Raw genomic sequence first — 14,796 nt, 5'->3', positions numbered from 1 at the left:
TTCTGTTATTCTGGTATAGGTTTATATAAATGTCTAGGTGTTATTTTTACTAGGTTAGTATGGGCTTTTTAAGTACGTAGCCAAACCAAAAGGCTACTGTAGGGAAAATAGTTTGATAATTATATATCTAAAAGTTATTTATTTAATAGATGCTACTCTGCAGAAGCGGTTATGTGTAGGAGGCAGAACATAAACTCATTTCACGAATTCACTTTCCATTGCACCAACTTCTCACATGTTTGCTAGGGAATGAATAAACTGAATATTTTTTTTAAAAAAATGTTTCTGAAAACTAGGAACAATAACTAATTGCTTCATGGAGAGGACATTCTTTTTTCTGCCTTTTTAGGTATTCTGACAACTGCTGAGAAGGAGCATCCATTAGGATAATTAAACCCTTCAAATAAAAAAAACAGCTATTACATCTCCTTTCTTTTTGCTATTTCCCCTATATTTTGTGGGGGAGGGGGAGAGGATATTGACGTATACAAGATTATTGAAAAAGATCCCTCGATAAATGATAGCACGAGGAAAGTGACAGCCACAGCACTAACTAATTCTTGGAATCGCCTTGTATATTCAATATAATACAGTACAATAGCAGAGTTGGAAGGGACCTTGGAGGTCTTCTAGTCCAACCCCTTGCCTAGGCAGGAAACCCTATACCATTTCAAACAAATAGCTATCCAACATCTTCTTAAAGACTTCCAGTGTTGGGGCATTCACAACTTCTGGAGGCAACTTCTGTTCCACTGATTCATTGTTCTAACTGTCAGGAAATTTCTCCTCAGTTCTAAGTTGCTTCTCTCCTTGATTAGTTTCCACCAGTTGTGGCAACACCCTCCCCCCCAAAGCTTTTGTGAAGTCCTGGTTCATCTGTCCCCCGTCCCCCAGTGACAGCTAACTCTAGTGTGTGTGGTGCTAATTTCACGGAACCGGATAATTACCATCTCAATTTCTTCCTACACAAAATCCCTTCCCTTCTCCTTCTCTGACAGTAAGAACCAGTTTCCATGGAGCTGCGATATCCATACCTTAGGATATCTCTCCCCGCCTCGCCTGTGATTTCCCCCCTATGGAATGTATGTGGTATCCATGGAAACCTCTACCAGGGGACAAATTGCAATATCTTGCTTGCTGGAGGGTTCAGGTGGCTACATCTGGGGTACTTCCTCCCATAGAGAGTATTATGTCCAGGACAGAGGTGGTTTCCTCCCGGTTCGTCCTGGATCGGGTGAACCGGTTGTAGCGGTGGTGGGAGGCTCCGCCCACCCACCCAGACATTGCACGCGAGCAAACCGGTAGTAAAAAAATTGGAAACCCACCACTGGCCCAGGATAATTGTTCAAGAGTTTGTATAAGACTAGCAAGGAGGCTGCAGGACATTCAACATTAAGTTTAATAGTTTTATAGGATCTAATTTGCAATTCTGTGGGGTTGATCTATTGAACTGAAAGAAGCCTATGCACTCTCCAAATTTGGGATAACACACGTTCTATCGAGATCAGTGATAGGGTTCAAAAATTTTTACCACCAGTTCTGGGGTGTGTGGCTTGGTGGCAGTGATGCTGCAAAAATCCCCATTCCCTCCCCACTCCTGGGGGGAAAGATACTGCAAAGTCTCCATTTCCGCTCCATTCCAAGGGAAGGAAGCACAAAACTATTAGATGAAAGGAAATTTCTTAGAGACAAAGCACGTCTCTATTTTCTCTGGAGAATTACTGACAATCCAGCATTAAGTTTCAAGTCAGATAAGGACAAAGATAGGAACTAGAGACCAAAAGGAAAGAAAAAACAATCAGGAAGAGATTTTAGCCAAGCAAGGAATTAGATAAAATATCAGACCAGGAGCTTGTTTTCTCCCTGGATATCTTAGGAATAATGAAATTTTAAAGCAAAATGGCAACTGCTAAGGATTTCTTTTCACAGGGGCGGTCATTATGTTTATCGCTCTGAAGAGCTAAAAGTGAAAGAAGGATGTTTTAGGGAGGTGATGTGGTTTTACCAAAAATATCACCTATCTCCTTTTATTGTCCTGGGGTGAACTCAAGGGAAGGTGGGAGTGGGGTGGGGACAAATGACAAACCCTTTCATTTCCTGAAGCAGATGTACAACGGATTTTAATCATTTCTGTAAAAAAAAAAAGTTTGACGTAATGTGAAGGAGAAAGCATATATATTAAATTAAAATTACAAAATGCGAGTCCTCCGAACCAATTCAAAAGAGCTGAGCGATCTCTTTGGAGAAATCTTTCCCTTGAACCAAAGGTTTGATGTGTTTTTGAGAACATCTGGAATTCAATTTTCCAAATTAGGTTCCTGATTCTTATTTGCTGGTCATTTCCACACGTACCTATCTTCAGTGGCTGCTTAAGGCTGATCAGCCCATAACTACAGCACAGGTGGCCAGATTTTGGGCAGCAGCACTGGGGATTCATGTCTTCTCCATCATAGTGATGTTAGAATGGAATAGAACAGAATATAGAAAAAGAATAGAATAGAACAGAACAAAACAAAACAGAATAGAATAGCAGAGTTGGAAGGGACCTTGGAGGTCTTCTAGTCCAACCTCTGCTTAGGCAGGAAACCCTACACCACTTCAGACAAATAGTTATCCAACATCTTCTTAAAAACTTCCAATGTTGGAACACTCACTTCTGGAGGCAAATTGTTACACTGATTAATTGTTCTAAACTGTCAGGAAATTCCTCCTTAGTTCTTAGGTTGCTTCTCTCCTTTAATTAGTTTCCACCCATTGCTTCTTGTCCTGTCTTCAAGTGTTTTGGAGAATATCTTGACTCCCTCTTCTTTGTGTCAACCCTTGAACTATTGGAACCCTGCTATCATGTCTCCCCTGGTCCTTCTTTTCATTAAACTGGACATACCCAGTTCCTGCAACCGTTCTTCATATGTTTTAGCCTCCAGTCCCCTAATTGTCTTGGTTGCTCTTCTCTGCATCCTTTCTAGAGTCTTCACATCTTTTTTTATATTGTGGCACCCAAAACTGGATGCAGGATTCCAAGTGTGGCCTTATCAAGGCCTTATAAAGTGGTGTTAACACTTCATGTGATCTTGATTCTATCCCTCTGTTTATGCAGCCTAGAACTGTGTTGGCTTTTTTGGCAGCTGCTGCACACAGCTGGCTCATATTTAAATGATTGTCCACTAGGACTCCAAGATCCGTCTCACAGTTACTACTATTGAGCAAGGTACCACATATACTATATTTGTGCATTTTGTTTTTCTTGCCTAAATATTTGAACCTTACCTTTCTTACCATTGAATTTCCTTTGGTTAGATAGCACCCAATGTTCACGTCTGTCAATATCCTTCTGTATCTCAAGCCTAAGTGTTATATATTACAAGTGTGGCACACTCTTTGCACTGCTTAGTCCTTTCCCTTTTAGCTTTGAACCTACAACGGGCCACACAGTTTATGGATTGCAACTGCAGTATATACAGACCATGTATAATTGACAGGCTGGATTTTATTATAGATTTTAGTTGTTATTTATTATTTTGTGCTAGAATTTTTAGTTGTACATTTACAGAGAGTTTTTTTATTTGTTCTGGTCTAAGGTTTTGAAAACTCAAAGGCTCAACATATCTCCTCTCATGATGGCTGTGGACAGGGGTGGGCTTCAGGTTCACCTGGGTTTGGGCGATCCTCTAGTGAAGATTCTGCATGGTTCGGCGAACCCCCAAATCCCACCCCTGGCTGGCCCCACCCATCCAGCCCCTCCCAGGGGTCTCTACGCGGCCATTTTGGATGCCAGGTAAGTGCAGGTCTCGCGCAGAGGCTTGGGGAAGGTTCTAGAAGGCCGGAAATGGTGCGCGGGGCCAGCCAGGGATGGGATTTGGAGGTTCTCTGAACCGGCCATAATGGTAGGTACAGGTTCTCCACACATGGATTTTACATCTGTTTGAAAGCAGATTCGTATCCTTCTCCTGACGATGTTAGCGGCATTAACTCAGTACGATGCCATTGAAATGGCCCTGAAATTGGTGGGGAGGGCAGTTATATTATTTTATGAGTTTCAGAACCTGCCCCCCCCAAAATGTAAATTTTTAACTTCCCCTCAAGAGCCCAGACAGAACAAAGTTGACCCAACATCTGTTGCACTGGTTTCCTCCTTCTCTTCAGCCGTGAAACGATGTGCAAGCAAGCATGTTCTTCTACCCTTGTAGATGATTTTTGTTCCTACCAAGTGTAGATTATCACCTGTGGAAGCAGCGTTCCTCCTTCCTTTTTCTCAGTGTTTTAGTTCTGCAAAAGTTAAGTCATTCCCCAGAGTTTCACAGAGAATAGAATTTAATTTACGCTACAGGTAGTCCTCGACTTACATCCACAACTGACCCCACCAATCAGAGACAGATACAGATTAACGGAGTTGGATGGGACCTTGTAGGTCATCTAGTCCAACCCCCCACCCCAGCAGGAGACCCTACACCACTCAGATGGCAGTTCAGTCTCTTCTTGAAAGCTTCCAGTGATGAAGCTCCCACAACTTCTGAAGACAAGCTGTTCCTCAACTTACGACCACAATTGAGCCAGCATTTCTGTTTCCTGAGCGAGACAATTGTTAAGTGATGTTTGGCCCCTTTTATGACCTTTCAATATGCTGACTCTGTAAACCCCTTAGAGAGGGCTGCAAAGGACTGTGAAGCGGTATATAAGTCTAAGTGCTATTGCTAAGTGGGAGGTGGAGGGAGGGAGGGCGGGAGGAAGGAAGGAAGAAAGAAAGAAAGGAAGGAAGGACCATGGTGGCACAGTGGTTAGAATGTAGTATTGCAAGCTAATTCTGCCAACTGCCAGCAGTTCGATCCTGACCAACGCAAGGTTGACTCAGCTTTCCATCCTTCCGAGGTCAGTAAAATGAAGACCCAGATTGTTGGGGGCAATAGGCTGACTCTGTAAACCACTTAGAGAGGGCTGTAAAAGCACTGTGAAGTGGTATATAAGTCTAAGCGCGATTGCAATTGCTATTCCTTTCCATTCTTTAATTTTTGTTCTAATTCAACAAAAATTAGACTGAGGGTTTGTGTTTGCACAGAGACTCGGTTTGAAGAAGCTCACTTTGCCAGAAGCTTGCCAACAGCTGTTGTGGTGTATTCATGCATATGTAGAGACATATGCAAATATAAACACACACTTGAAGTCTGCTTACCAGTACAGATGGACGGGGCTGATCAGTCACTGATGAGTCAATCTCAGCTACTTCATTTTTCTTTTTACTACCGGTTCTGTGGGCATGGCTTGGTGGGTGTGGCAGGGGAAGGATACTGCAAAATCTTCATTCCCTCCCCACTCCAGGGGAAGGATACTGCAAAATCCCCATTCCCTCCCCACTCCTTTGGAAAGGACATTGCAAAATCTCCATTCCCACCCCATTCTGTGACCAGCCAGAGGTGGTATTTGCCGGTTCTCCGAACTATTCAAAATTTCCGTTACTGGTTCTCCAGAACCTGTCAGAACCTGCTGAATTTCACCCCTGGAGTCAATCTATATTCCAAAGCACCCCGAAGGCCAGACAAGGAATAATGGATGGAAACTGACCAAGGAGAGATTCAACCAGGAAATAAGGAGAAATTTTCTGACAGGGAGAACAATCAATCCATGGAACAGAAGTTGCCTTTGGAAGTTGTGGGAGCTTCATCCCTGGAGGCTTTCCAGAAGAGACTGGACTGCCATCTGTTGAAATGGTATAAGGTCTCCTGCTTGAGTAGGGGGTTGGACTAGATGACCTACAAGGTCCCTTCCAACTCTGTTAATCTGTTAAGAGTCCTGATTTGGAAAGCAGGATCCATAGAAAACTTTCAGACGCTGTAGCATCCAAAGAAGAGGGCTTGTGCTCTGGAAGGCTGTGGCTCCTTTAAGATCTGGAGTGTCCTAATTAGATGGCTCAGTGGCATCCTTGCAGTTGGGGCATCCCGTACTTTTTCTGCTACATGCCAATCTGGGCTGAGATGTCCCGACTGCAGCTTGCGGTCCTGGCAGCGTTGTGTGTGTGTGTGCTCAAGTGTGTGGTGCAGGAGACCGGTCCTCTCTCTTTCCCCCTTGTGAAAAGCCCGCAGTGAGCTGTGAGTTACTGCAGTTCCCAGCCAGATTAGCAGCATTTTTATTGCAGCTCTCCCTCCCTCCCTCCCTCCCTCCCTCCCTCCCTTCCAGCTGCACAAAAAATTCAGTGGCCAGCTAGGATGGTTGACACCAAGAAGGCTGGCTGGGAATGGGTTGAGGAAAGTACCAGCCCAAGTTTTTACTTTAGGACACCTTTTTTCACGATTTGCTACTTTCCTTAAACCGCCCACCCAGTTCTTCTTCTCTCTCTCTCTCTCCCACCCACCCCCTTTGCCCAGAGATAGTCTTATCTCACCATCTCCCCCTTTGATTAATCATTGTCAGCTCCCGCCAGGGCTGGGATGAACCCAATGCTCTGCTTTAGAGGCACCCCAGATGAAGACAGCCAAAGAAGGCTCCCCGTGCTTGCAGCTGTTCCTTTAACTCCGTAAGTTCCCCTCTACTTTATTATTTGCTTCCTGGGCAAGATAGTTGGTTCTGGAAACGAAAAGCACAACCCTGCCTGCAGGAGAGGTAGGTCAAGTTGGAGGGTTTTGGGGAGGGGGATTCGAAAGGAGGAGGGGAGGAGGAGGAGGGTTGGGATCCTTCCAGGCTGTGGTCTAGAGAGAGAGAGAGAAAGAGAGAGAGAGAGAGAGGGAGGAGAGAGGGAGAGAGAGAGAAAGAGAGGGGGGAGAGAAAGAGAGAGAGAAAGAGAGAAAAGAAAGAGAGAGAGAGAAGGAGCAAGAGAGAGAGAGAAGGAGCAAGAGAGAGAGAAAGAGGCAGAGAAAGTGAGAGAGAGAGAGGGAGGGAGGGAGGGGAGAGAAAGAGGGAGAGAAGGAGCAAGAGAGAGAGAAAGAGAAAAAGAGAGATAGAGAAAGAGGCAAAGAGAAAGTGTCTGAGAGAGAAGGAGCGAGAGAGAGAAGGAGGAGAAAGAGAAGGAGCAAGAGAGAGAGAGTAAGAGGGAAAGAGAGAGAGAGAGAGAGAGAGAGAGAGAGAGAGAGAGAGAGAGAGAGAGAGAGAGAGAGAGAGAGAGAGAGAGAGAGAGAGAGAGAGAAGAGGCCTATCAGCATTACAGCTCATCCTTCCTATAAACCGTGGAGAGAATTGGTGGGAGTGGAGTGGAGCATGTGTCGATCTCTGCTCTCCTTTCTAAAAATGGTATTCTGGTAAATTGCCCCTATTATTAGCCTGCAGTTGGTTAAAATGGTAATTGCTGTGAATTAAGAGATGAATAGATTAGGAAGGATGGATAATGAAGTTGGCTTAATGGCTGGGACATCTCGTGTAAGGAAAGATTGAGCTGGGAATTTCCATTTTTTGAAGGGGGAAAAAATGAAACTTGACTTACACTATTGTCAAGGTCCGAAACGCTTCATCTCAGGCTGAAAGGACCCAGTCTGAAGCGACGATGGCAGATTCGGGATCTACCGGTGTGTCAGATCTGCTTCTGGTTGTTTAGAGAGATGCATGAATCAGCATCCTTGGGAATGGAGGTGGGGGCGGGTGGCAAGGTTAATGCAAGCACAAATCAGGAACTGCTTAATTCAGTTAATGCAAACACAATTAAGGATGTGCTTCGTGGCTGGGGATCGAAGTCCTCCCTTAAGGTAATTCAAAATTTGTTTGTTTGTTTGTTTAATAGAGAAAAGTGGAATAGTTTTTTTTTTTCAAAACACCAAAGGCAAATGAACTCCAAATGAGTCAAACGTTTGAATTTGAGCACATGTGAGCAATGTTTTGTAATTACTTATTATTTGCTTTGCCGCGATAATTCTTGGCACGATTTACTCTGCACCCACTAAGGTGTCGTGTAGGTCTGCGTGACTGGGAGATGGTTTTGTGCATTTAAAGTTCCTGAAACTTCCCAAAAGCTGGTTTGTCTGTGACTGTGTCTCTTAAGCAATGTTTTCATAAGTGTGGCTCTATCACACTCGGCGATGAATTTAATTGTGCTGCTAAGGGGCTTTCCGGGTTATGACTGTTTAAGGCAACATATAGAAGGACGCAGTAGCTCAGAGGTTAAGATGCTGAGCTTGTCGGTCAGAAGGTTGGCAGTTCAGCGGTTCGAATCCCTAGCGCCGCGTAATGCAGTGAGCTCCTGTTACATGTCCCAGCTTATGCCAACCTAGCAGTTCGAAAGCATGTAAAAATGCAAGTAGAAAAACAGGGACCAGCTTTGGTGGGAGGGTAACAGCGTTCTGTGCGCCTTCAGCGTTTAGTCATGCCGGCCACATGACCACGGAGACGTCTTTGGACAGCGCTGGCTCTTTGGCTTTGAAACAGAAATGAGCAGCACCCTCTAGCTCCAGGAACAACTAGCACATATGTGTGAGGGGAAGCTTTACCTTTAAGGCAACAGATTATGGACTTTTCTTGCGCAGAGTCTAAAAATGTTTTGAGTTTGTGTGATCCTGGGGAAAAGTTGCAGTGATTTCAGGCACAGGTCAAGTCCAAAGTAATTTCTAAGGCAGTCTTTCTCAACCTTGGCAATATTAAAAGCGTATACGTACCTTCCCAGAATCCTCCAGCCAGGAAATTCTGGGAGTCGAAATCCACATTGTTTTAAAGTTGCCAAGATAGAGACACTCTTCCAGAATGTGAGAATGTGAGAGGGATCTTGGAATCCTAGTGGACAACCATTTAAATATGAGCCAGCCATGTGCAGCAGCTGCCAAAAAAGCCAACACCGTTCTAGGCTGCATAAACAGAGGGATAGAATCAAGATCCCGTGAAGTGTTAATACCACTTTATAAGGCCTTGGTAAGGCCACACTTGGAATCCTGCATCCAGTTTTGGGTGCCACAATATAAAAAAAGATGTGAAGACTCTAGAAAGGATGCAGAGAAGAGCAACCAAGACGATTAGTGGACTGGAGGCTAAAACATACGAAGAACGGTTGCAGGAACTGGGTATGTCCAGTTTAATGAAAAGAAGGACCAGGGGAGATATGATAGCAGAGTTCCAATATCTCAGGGGCTGCCACAAAGAAGAGGAAGTCAAGCTATTCTCCAAAACACTTGAAGACAAGACAAGAAGCAATGGGTGGAAACTAATTAAAGGAGAGAAGCAACTTAGAACTAAGGAGAAGTTTCCTGACAATTAATCAGTGGAACAACTTGCCTCCAGAGGTTGTGAATGCGCCAACACTGGAAGTTTTAAAGAAGATGTTAGATACCCATTTGTCTGAAGTGGTATAGGGTTTCCTGCCTAAGCAGGGGGTTGGACTAGAAGACCTCCAAGGTCCTTTCCAACTCTGTTATTCTATTCTATTCTAATATCTTAATTCTGCATTTGAAGTGGAATTAAGCTGACCTACAAATTCAAGTAGCAATTTAGCTTTGGTCTAGACATCTGAGTCAATCCTAACTAGGTTTCTTCTAAACAACTGCCATTAGCAATTATCAATTTGATTTCATATACGGTATTGATATAATCTGATAACTCCCAGGTGGCTTGTGCATCTGGATAATATTGTTAATTCTTCTTTTTTCTTAATAAAAAGAAGCAGCAGGTTCAAATCTGGACTTCTCTTTGGCTTCAGTTATTTAATGTTTTGGAACATCAATGAATTGTTTAAAACTTGGAAACCTGTGTTCGCATCACAAATTAGGAAATCCTTCAGGGGCAGGGATGAATGAAAAATCCGAAGGGTGTTTTGCATATTTCTGTAGTCTTTTGTTGACTGAAATTCCACAAATTCCATAGGTGTCACCGGATGAGATGTTCAGCTGTAGAAATTGGATCAATAAAATAATATATAGGGACGCAGCAGCTCAGTGGCTAAGATGCTGAGCTTGTCGATCAGAAGGTTGGCAGTTCGGCGGTTCGAATCCCTAGCGCCACATAACGGAGTGAGCTCCTGTTACTTGTCCCAGCTTATGCTAACCTAGCAGTTTGAAAGCATGTAAAAAATGCAAGTAGAAAAATAGGGACCACCTTTGGTGGGAAGAGAACAGCGTTCCGTGCGCCTTCGGTGTTTAGTCATGCCGGCCACGTGACCATGGAGACGTCTTCGGACAGCGCTGGTTCTTTGGTTTGGAACAGAGATGAGCACCGCCCCCTAGAGTCAGGAATGACTAGCACATATGTGCCAGGAGAACCTTTACCTTTAAATATCCTTAGAAAAAGCTACACTTTGAAGTGCAGGACTGTCTCTTCGGATGAAATATAGGTGCCACTAGAGAGCACCACTGAGATGATTTCATGATGTTTTGCAAAAGAAATGGCACGAGTGCCAGGAAAAGCAGCGGGTTGCTTTGAATCATGCAGATTGAACAATTTTGCATTTCTTGGCTTCCTTTAGCAGACAGGGTTTCCCCCCCGTTATTCAGTGTTTTTAGAGAAACATGGATCTAAATGATGTGCAAATATTTGATCCAAATATGTGTATGAGTGGACCTGATCTAAATTTTGGACGATGTTCTGACCTAGGATTCCTGAGACAGTACAAATCACACGCCTAGTCCCCCAAACCCTCTTTTTATTTCAAAGGCGGTGAATTATATTCATTCACAGCCCGTAATGAGTCCCAAATAGTTTGTAAAGAGTCCGACAGAAGTCTGCCACAGTCCTTCGGGATAAGGCTGATAAGCACCCACCTTTATCTCCCTTGAAATGCTGCCAAAGACCTAATTGCCAATTAGGTCCTCCTCCTCCTCCTCCTCCTCTCCACAATCCTGAGGACGTTACCTAGTTGGGTCATGAAACGTCTGCAAGAAAACCACCAAGCACAGAGAACATTAAGTGCCCCACAGTCCTCCTCCACTTTGCAATCCCCACCCCCTTCTAGCACTGAGAATGTTACCTAGTTGGGTCATGAAATGTCTGTAAGAAAACCCCCAAGCTCAGAGAGCATCAAAGACCTCACACTAAGCGTGCGTATAACCAGGGATGGGTTGCTATGGGCATTACTGCCCGTTCGGCGTGCAAAAAAAATTGTGTGTGTGCACTTGCTTCACTCGCGGAGCGCGTATTTGGTGTGCGTAATTACACCTAAAAAGGTCTCCGCATGTGCAGAACATAAGAAAAGGGAGAGAAATAGATTTCTGCAATGGAAAACATTCTGCGCATGCACAGAAGCAAAAAAGGAAGATGGCGCCGCCGACAACAGAACCGGTTCGGATGCGTGGGCAGCCGAGTTACTACCTACTTGTCTGAACTGGTCCGAACCGGTAGAGCTCACTTCTGTGTGTAACACTCCTCCATGTGGGTCATGGATATTTGGAAATTGCCTAAGTCGTGTTCTGTTTTGCTTTTCCATCCGTTCTTCCATTTCAGTCCCTGACACGTCTTCCTCGGGAAGAGACCGAGATGCGAAAAGGAGCACTGCAAAATAGGCCTTCTCCTGGAGCATCCCTCTGTCGCACGTGGCTGGAGAGATGCCGCCTGCGCTCAACTCAAATTACATTTGTGATTGAATATTAGCTCTCCGGCTTGCCTTTTCGAAGCCCATTCACAGAGTAGTAGTCAAGGAAACCAACGCTCTGCTTGCATAAAATCTCCGTTAACCAAACTGTGGAACATCTGGCCACCGCTTCGTTTTCCTTTGGCAGTTTACATTTTGGAGGGTTGGCCTTGTTTGGTTTCCGCTTTTGTCCCAACCGCTAAAGCAGAGAATGAATATTGAGACGAAGTTAAAGAACAGATGCTGGGAGATTAATCTAAGTGACAGATTATCTCTGGCCACAAAGGGGTCAGATTGTATTCAAGTTACTATAGACGTAACCCCAAGGCTGCCTTTGATGTCAGTGATGTAAAAACAGATGTCCTTGTTTTGCCAAGGCTGACAAGCCAGGATATTAATTGCGGGTTATTAATTGTGTTGTTATTTGGATTGCAGATGGGAATTAGAAATGAGAGAGGAAAATCAGACATCCCTGGCTGAGCCGTGGGGTCTTTGCATCCTTCATATTGAGAGAAAGTCCCAAGCATTCTGCTAAATGCAAACAATTATTTTTTTTAGTAATAAATAAATAAAGCTAGTCAGAAAAAAAGACCGTGGATGATCGGGTGGTCCATTTCGGCATCGCTGCGTAAGCTTTGCTTAAAAATACCTCCTCTTTGAACAGACTTTTTTTTTATTTTTGGTTTTGGTCTTATCCATTAATATCTTCTTCAAAAAAAAAAATAATTGGAACATTTGGTGGGGGGGGGGGGGGAGAACACATGCCACAAAAGATTTCTTGGACAGCAAGGGGTTGGACTAGAAGACCTCCAAGGTCCCTTCCATCTATTCTATTCTATTCTGTTCTGTTCTATTCTCTGTTCTATTCCTATTCTGTTCTATTCTGTTCTGTTCTATTCTATTCTATTCTATTCTATTCTATTCTATTCTATTCTATTCTATTCTATTCCATTCCATTCTATTCTCTGTTCTGTTTTGTTCTATTCCTATTCCATTCCATTCCATTCCAATTCCTATTCCTATTCCTATTCTATTCTATTCCATTCCATTCCATTCTATTCTCTGTTCTGTTTTGTTCTATTCCTATTCCATTCCATTCCATTCCTATTCCTATTCCTATTCCTATTCCTATTCTATTCCTATTCCTATTCCTATTCCTATTCCTATTCTATTCTATTCTATTCTATTCTATTCTATTCTATTCTCTATTCTGCTCTATTCTATTAATTTTATTCTATTCTAATTCTAATTCTAAGTTTGGAAAGATCTCCTCATTGTTAGTGGGACTCAACTGACATAACTCTTCTTTAAAAAAAATGTGTTTAACCACAGGTGACCACTGTTGTTTAAACTGACTAGCAAGAATGCCTACTGCAGACTCCCCCCCTCCCCGGCGGCAACAACGGTTATAACTACACAACTGTTTCCGAGGTCCCCCTTCTCCTTTCATTTGAAGGGGCCGTTTGCATAATGGCCAAGGCGCCTGAGGAAGTTTAAACTCTCACTCGGCCGTGAAGTCCACTTGGAGACCTTGGGAACAAGACCGGATGCCCTTGGGACAGTTGCCATCTCCTGGCCTTAAACGTATCAAGTGGCTTTTGGGTTAGCAAATGCGCTCAGAAGCTTTCAGAGCGGGGTGATAAATTGAGTGGCATGACATTGGTACATGATCCGTCTGCGGCACAGGGTGTTCTAGGAAGCCGAAGGCAGAGAATGCGATCTTGATAAAACCCTCTAGGGGGGAACATCCGGTCAGCAGAAAAGGTTGCCTCTCCAGGCTTGGTTTTTGTAGGCTCTCCTAAGTTAAAAAAAAAAAAAGGATAGAGATTGCACATTAACAGAGTTGGAAGGGACCTTGTGGGTCATCTAGTCCAACCTCTGTCCCAGCAAGAGACCTTATACCATTTCTGACAGATGGCAGTCTGGTCTCTTCTTGAAAGCCTCCAGTGATGAAGCTCCCACAACTTCCGAAGGCAACTTCTGTACCACTGGTTGATGGCTCTCACTGTCAGAAAAAGTTCCTCCTTATTTCCAGATTGAATCTCTCCTTGGTCTGTTTCCATCCATTATTCCTTGTCTGGCCTTCAGATGCTTTGGAGAATAGCTTGACCCCCTCCTCTCTGTGGCAGCCCTTCAAATATTGGAACACTGCTATCCTGTGTTCCCTGGTCCTTCTCTTCACTGGACCAGCCATGCCCAGTTCCTGCAACTGTTCATTGTATGTTTTAGCCTCCAGTCCCTTCATCATCTTGGTTGCTCTTCTCTGCACTTTTTCTAAAACCTCAACATCTTTTTTATAGGGGGGGGTCACAAAAAAGTGAGCCATGCGGCATTTTTCTTAGAGGCGTCACAGGCTAAGATCCGTTTTTCAATCTCTACTTAACTGCAAAGTTATTTCCCAAGTAGCTCCCCATCGAAGGGAGAACTCAAAAGGGAAATGGCACACGCATGTAGAATATACATTTGATTTTGGAAATTTTTCTCTTACAGCCCCTCTGCTCAGGTTATGGGCAATTAAGCTCTTAAAAGAGAAAGAAAAATGGGAAGCAATATCTATGTGCTTATTGCAAAACGAGTTTACCACGGGGACGGAAATCTGTCTGTTTCTTTTCCTAAGTCGTGATTCCAGGGGATTCAAAATGTGTTGGAAACATAACTCCTTATTAGCTTTTTCTATGGTAAGGAAATGAAACTCGTACCGCTCCTTTATGGATATAGTTTTCAGGGCTTAACACATTAAACATTTTTTTTTTTGCAAGAAAAGAGCTGTGCCAGGAGGGATTTTTTTAAAAAATTCCAAAAAGACATTAGGGGTTGATTCACAACCTTGCACGGTGACTACATCTGCTTTTCAAAGTGCTTAGTTTATTCCAGAGGTGTGACAATTCTGAACTGTGGAAGGAGAGGCTAAAATTCAAATGCACACCTTTTTCCCTACAAGGTGAGTGAAGGTCAATTGAAAAGGGATTTTTTTTAAAAAAAAAGAAGAATGAGGCCAAAGGCTCTTCTCCAACTTAGTTTTGATTTACTGCCACAAAGAAGAGGGAGTCAAGCTATTCTCCAAAGAAGGCAAGACCAGAAGCAATGGATGGAAATTAATCAAGGAGGGAAGCAACCTAGAACTAAGGAGAAATTTCCTGACAGTGAGAACAATGAATCAATGGAACAACTTGCCTCTAGAGATTGTGAATGCTCCAAGAAGATGTTAGATATCCATTTGTCTGAAGTGGTGTAGTCATGGGATCTCCTTTTTGACCAGCACAGTCAATGGGGAAGTCAGATTCTTTTAACAACAAGTGTTATTAACTTAACCATCCGATCATTAATGTTTCTTA

At 43.5% G+C, this 14,796-nt stretch overlaps 1 protein-coding gene across 5 annotated transcripts in view; it reads left to right on the top strand.

Moving 5' to 3' along the window:
* GRAMD1B (GRAM domain containing 1B) overlaps positions 1 to 14,796 on the top strand; it is a 441,187-nt gene that overhangs the window by 299,295 nt on the left and 127,096 nt on the right. The window contains exon 1 of one of the 5 annotated variants that reach the window (XM_081960580.1): positions 6,195 to 6,505. The exons of 1 other annotated variant lie outside the window; for it this stretch is intronic. In XM_081960580.1, coding sequence (XP_081816706.1) covers positions 6,420 to 6,505 — 86 coding nt within the window. In that variant the 5' untranslated portion in view covers positions 6,195 to 6,419. Of the gene's footprint in view, positions 1 to 6,194; positions 6,506 to 7,204; positions 7,224 to 7,468; positions 7,488 to 7,593; positions 7,665 to 14,796 lie in introns of those variants that run through there. 3 more of the 5 variants (XM_081960581.1, XM_081960573.1, XM_081960579.1) reach the window with 3 other exon arrangements.

Source organism: Natrix helvetica (assembly GCF_964273705.1).
Source record: "Natrix helvetica genome assembly, chromosome: 8".
NCBI lineage: Eukaryota > Metazoa > Chordata > Lepidosauria > Squamata > Natricidae > Natrix > Natrix helvetica.
Note: the sequence above shows the minus strand (reverse complement) of the source record. Positions and strands in the feature narration are given on the sequence as shown.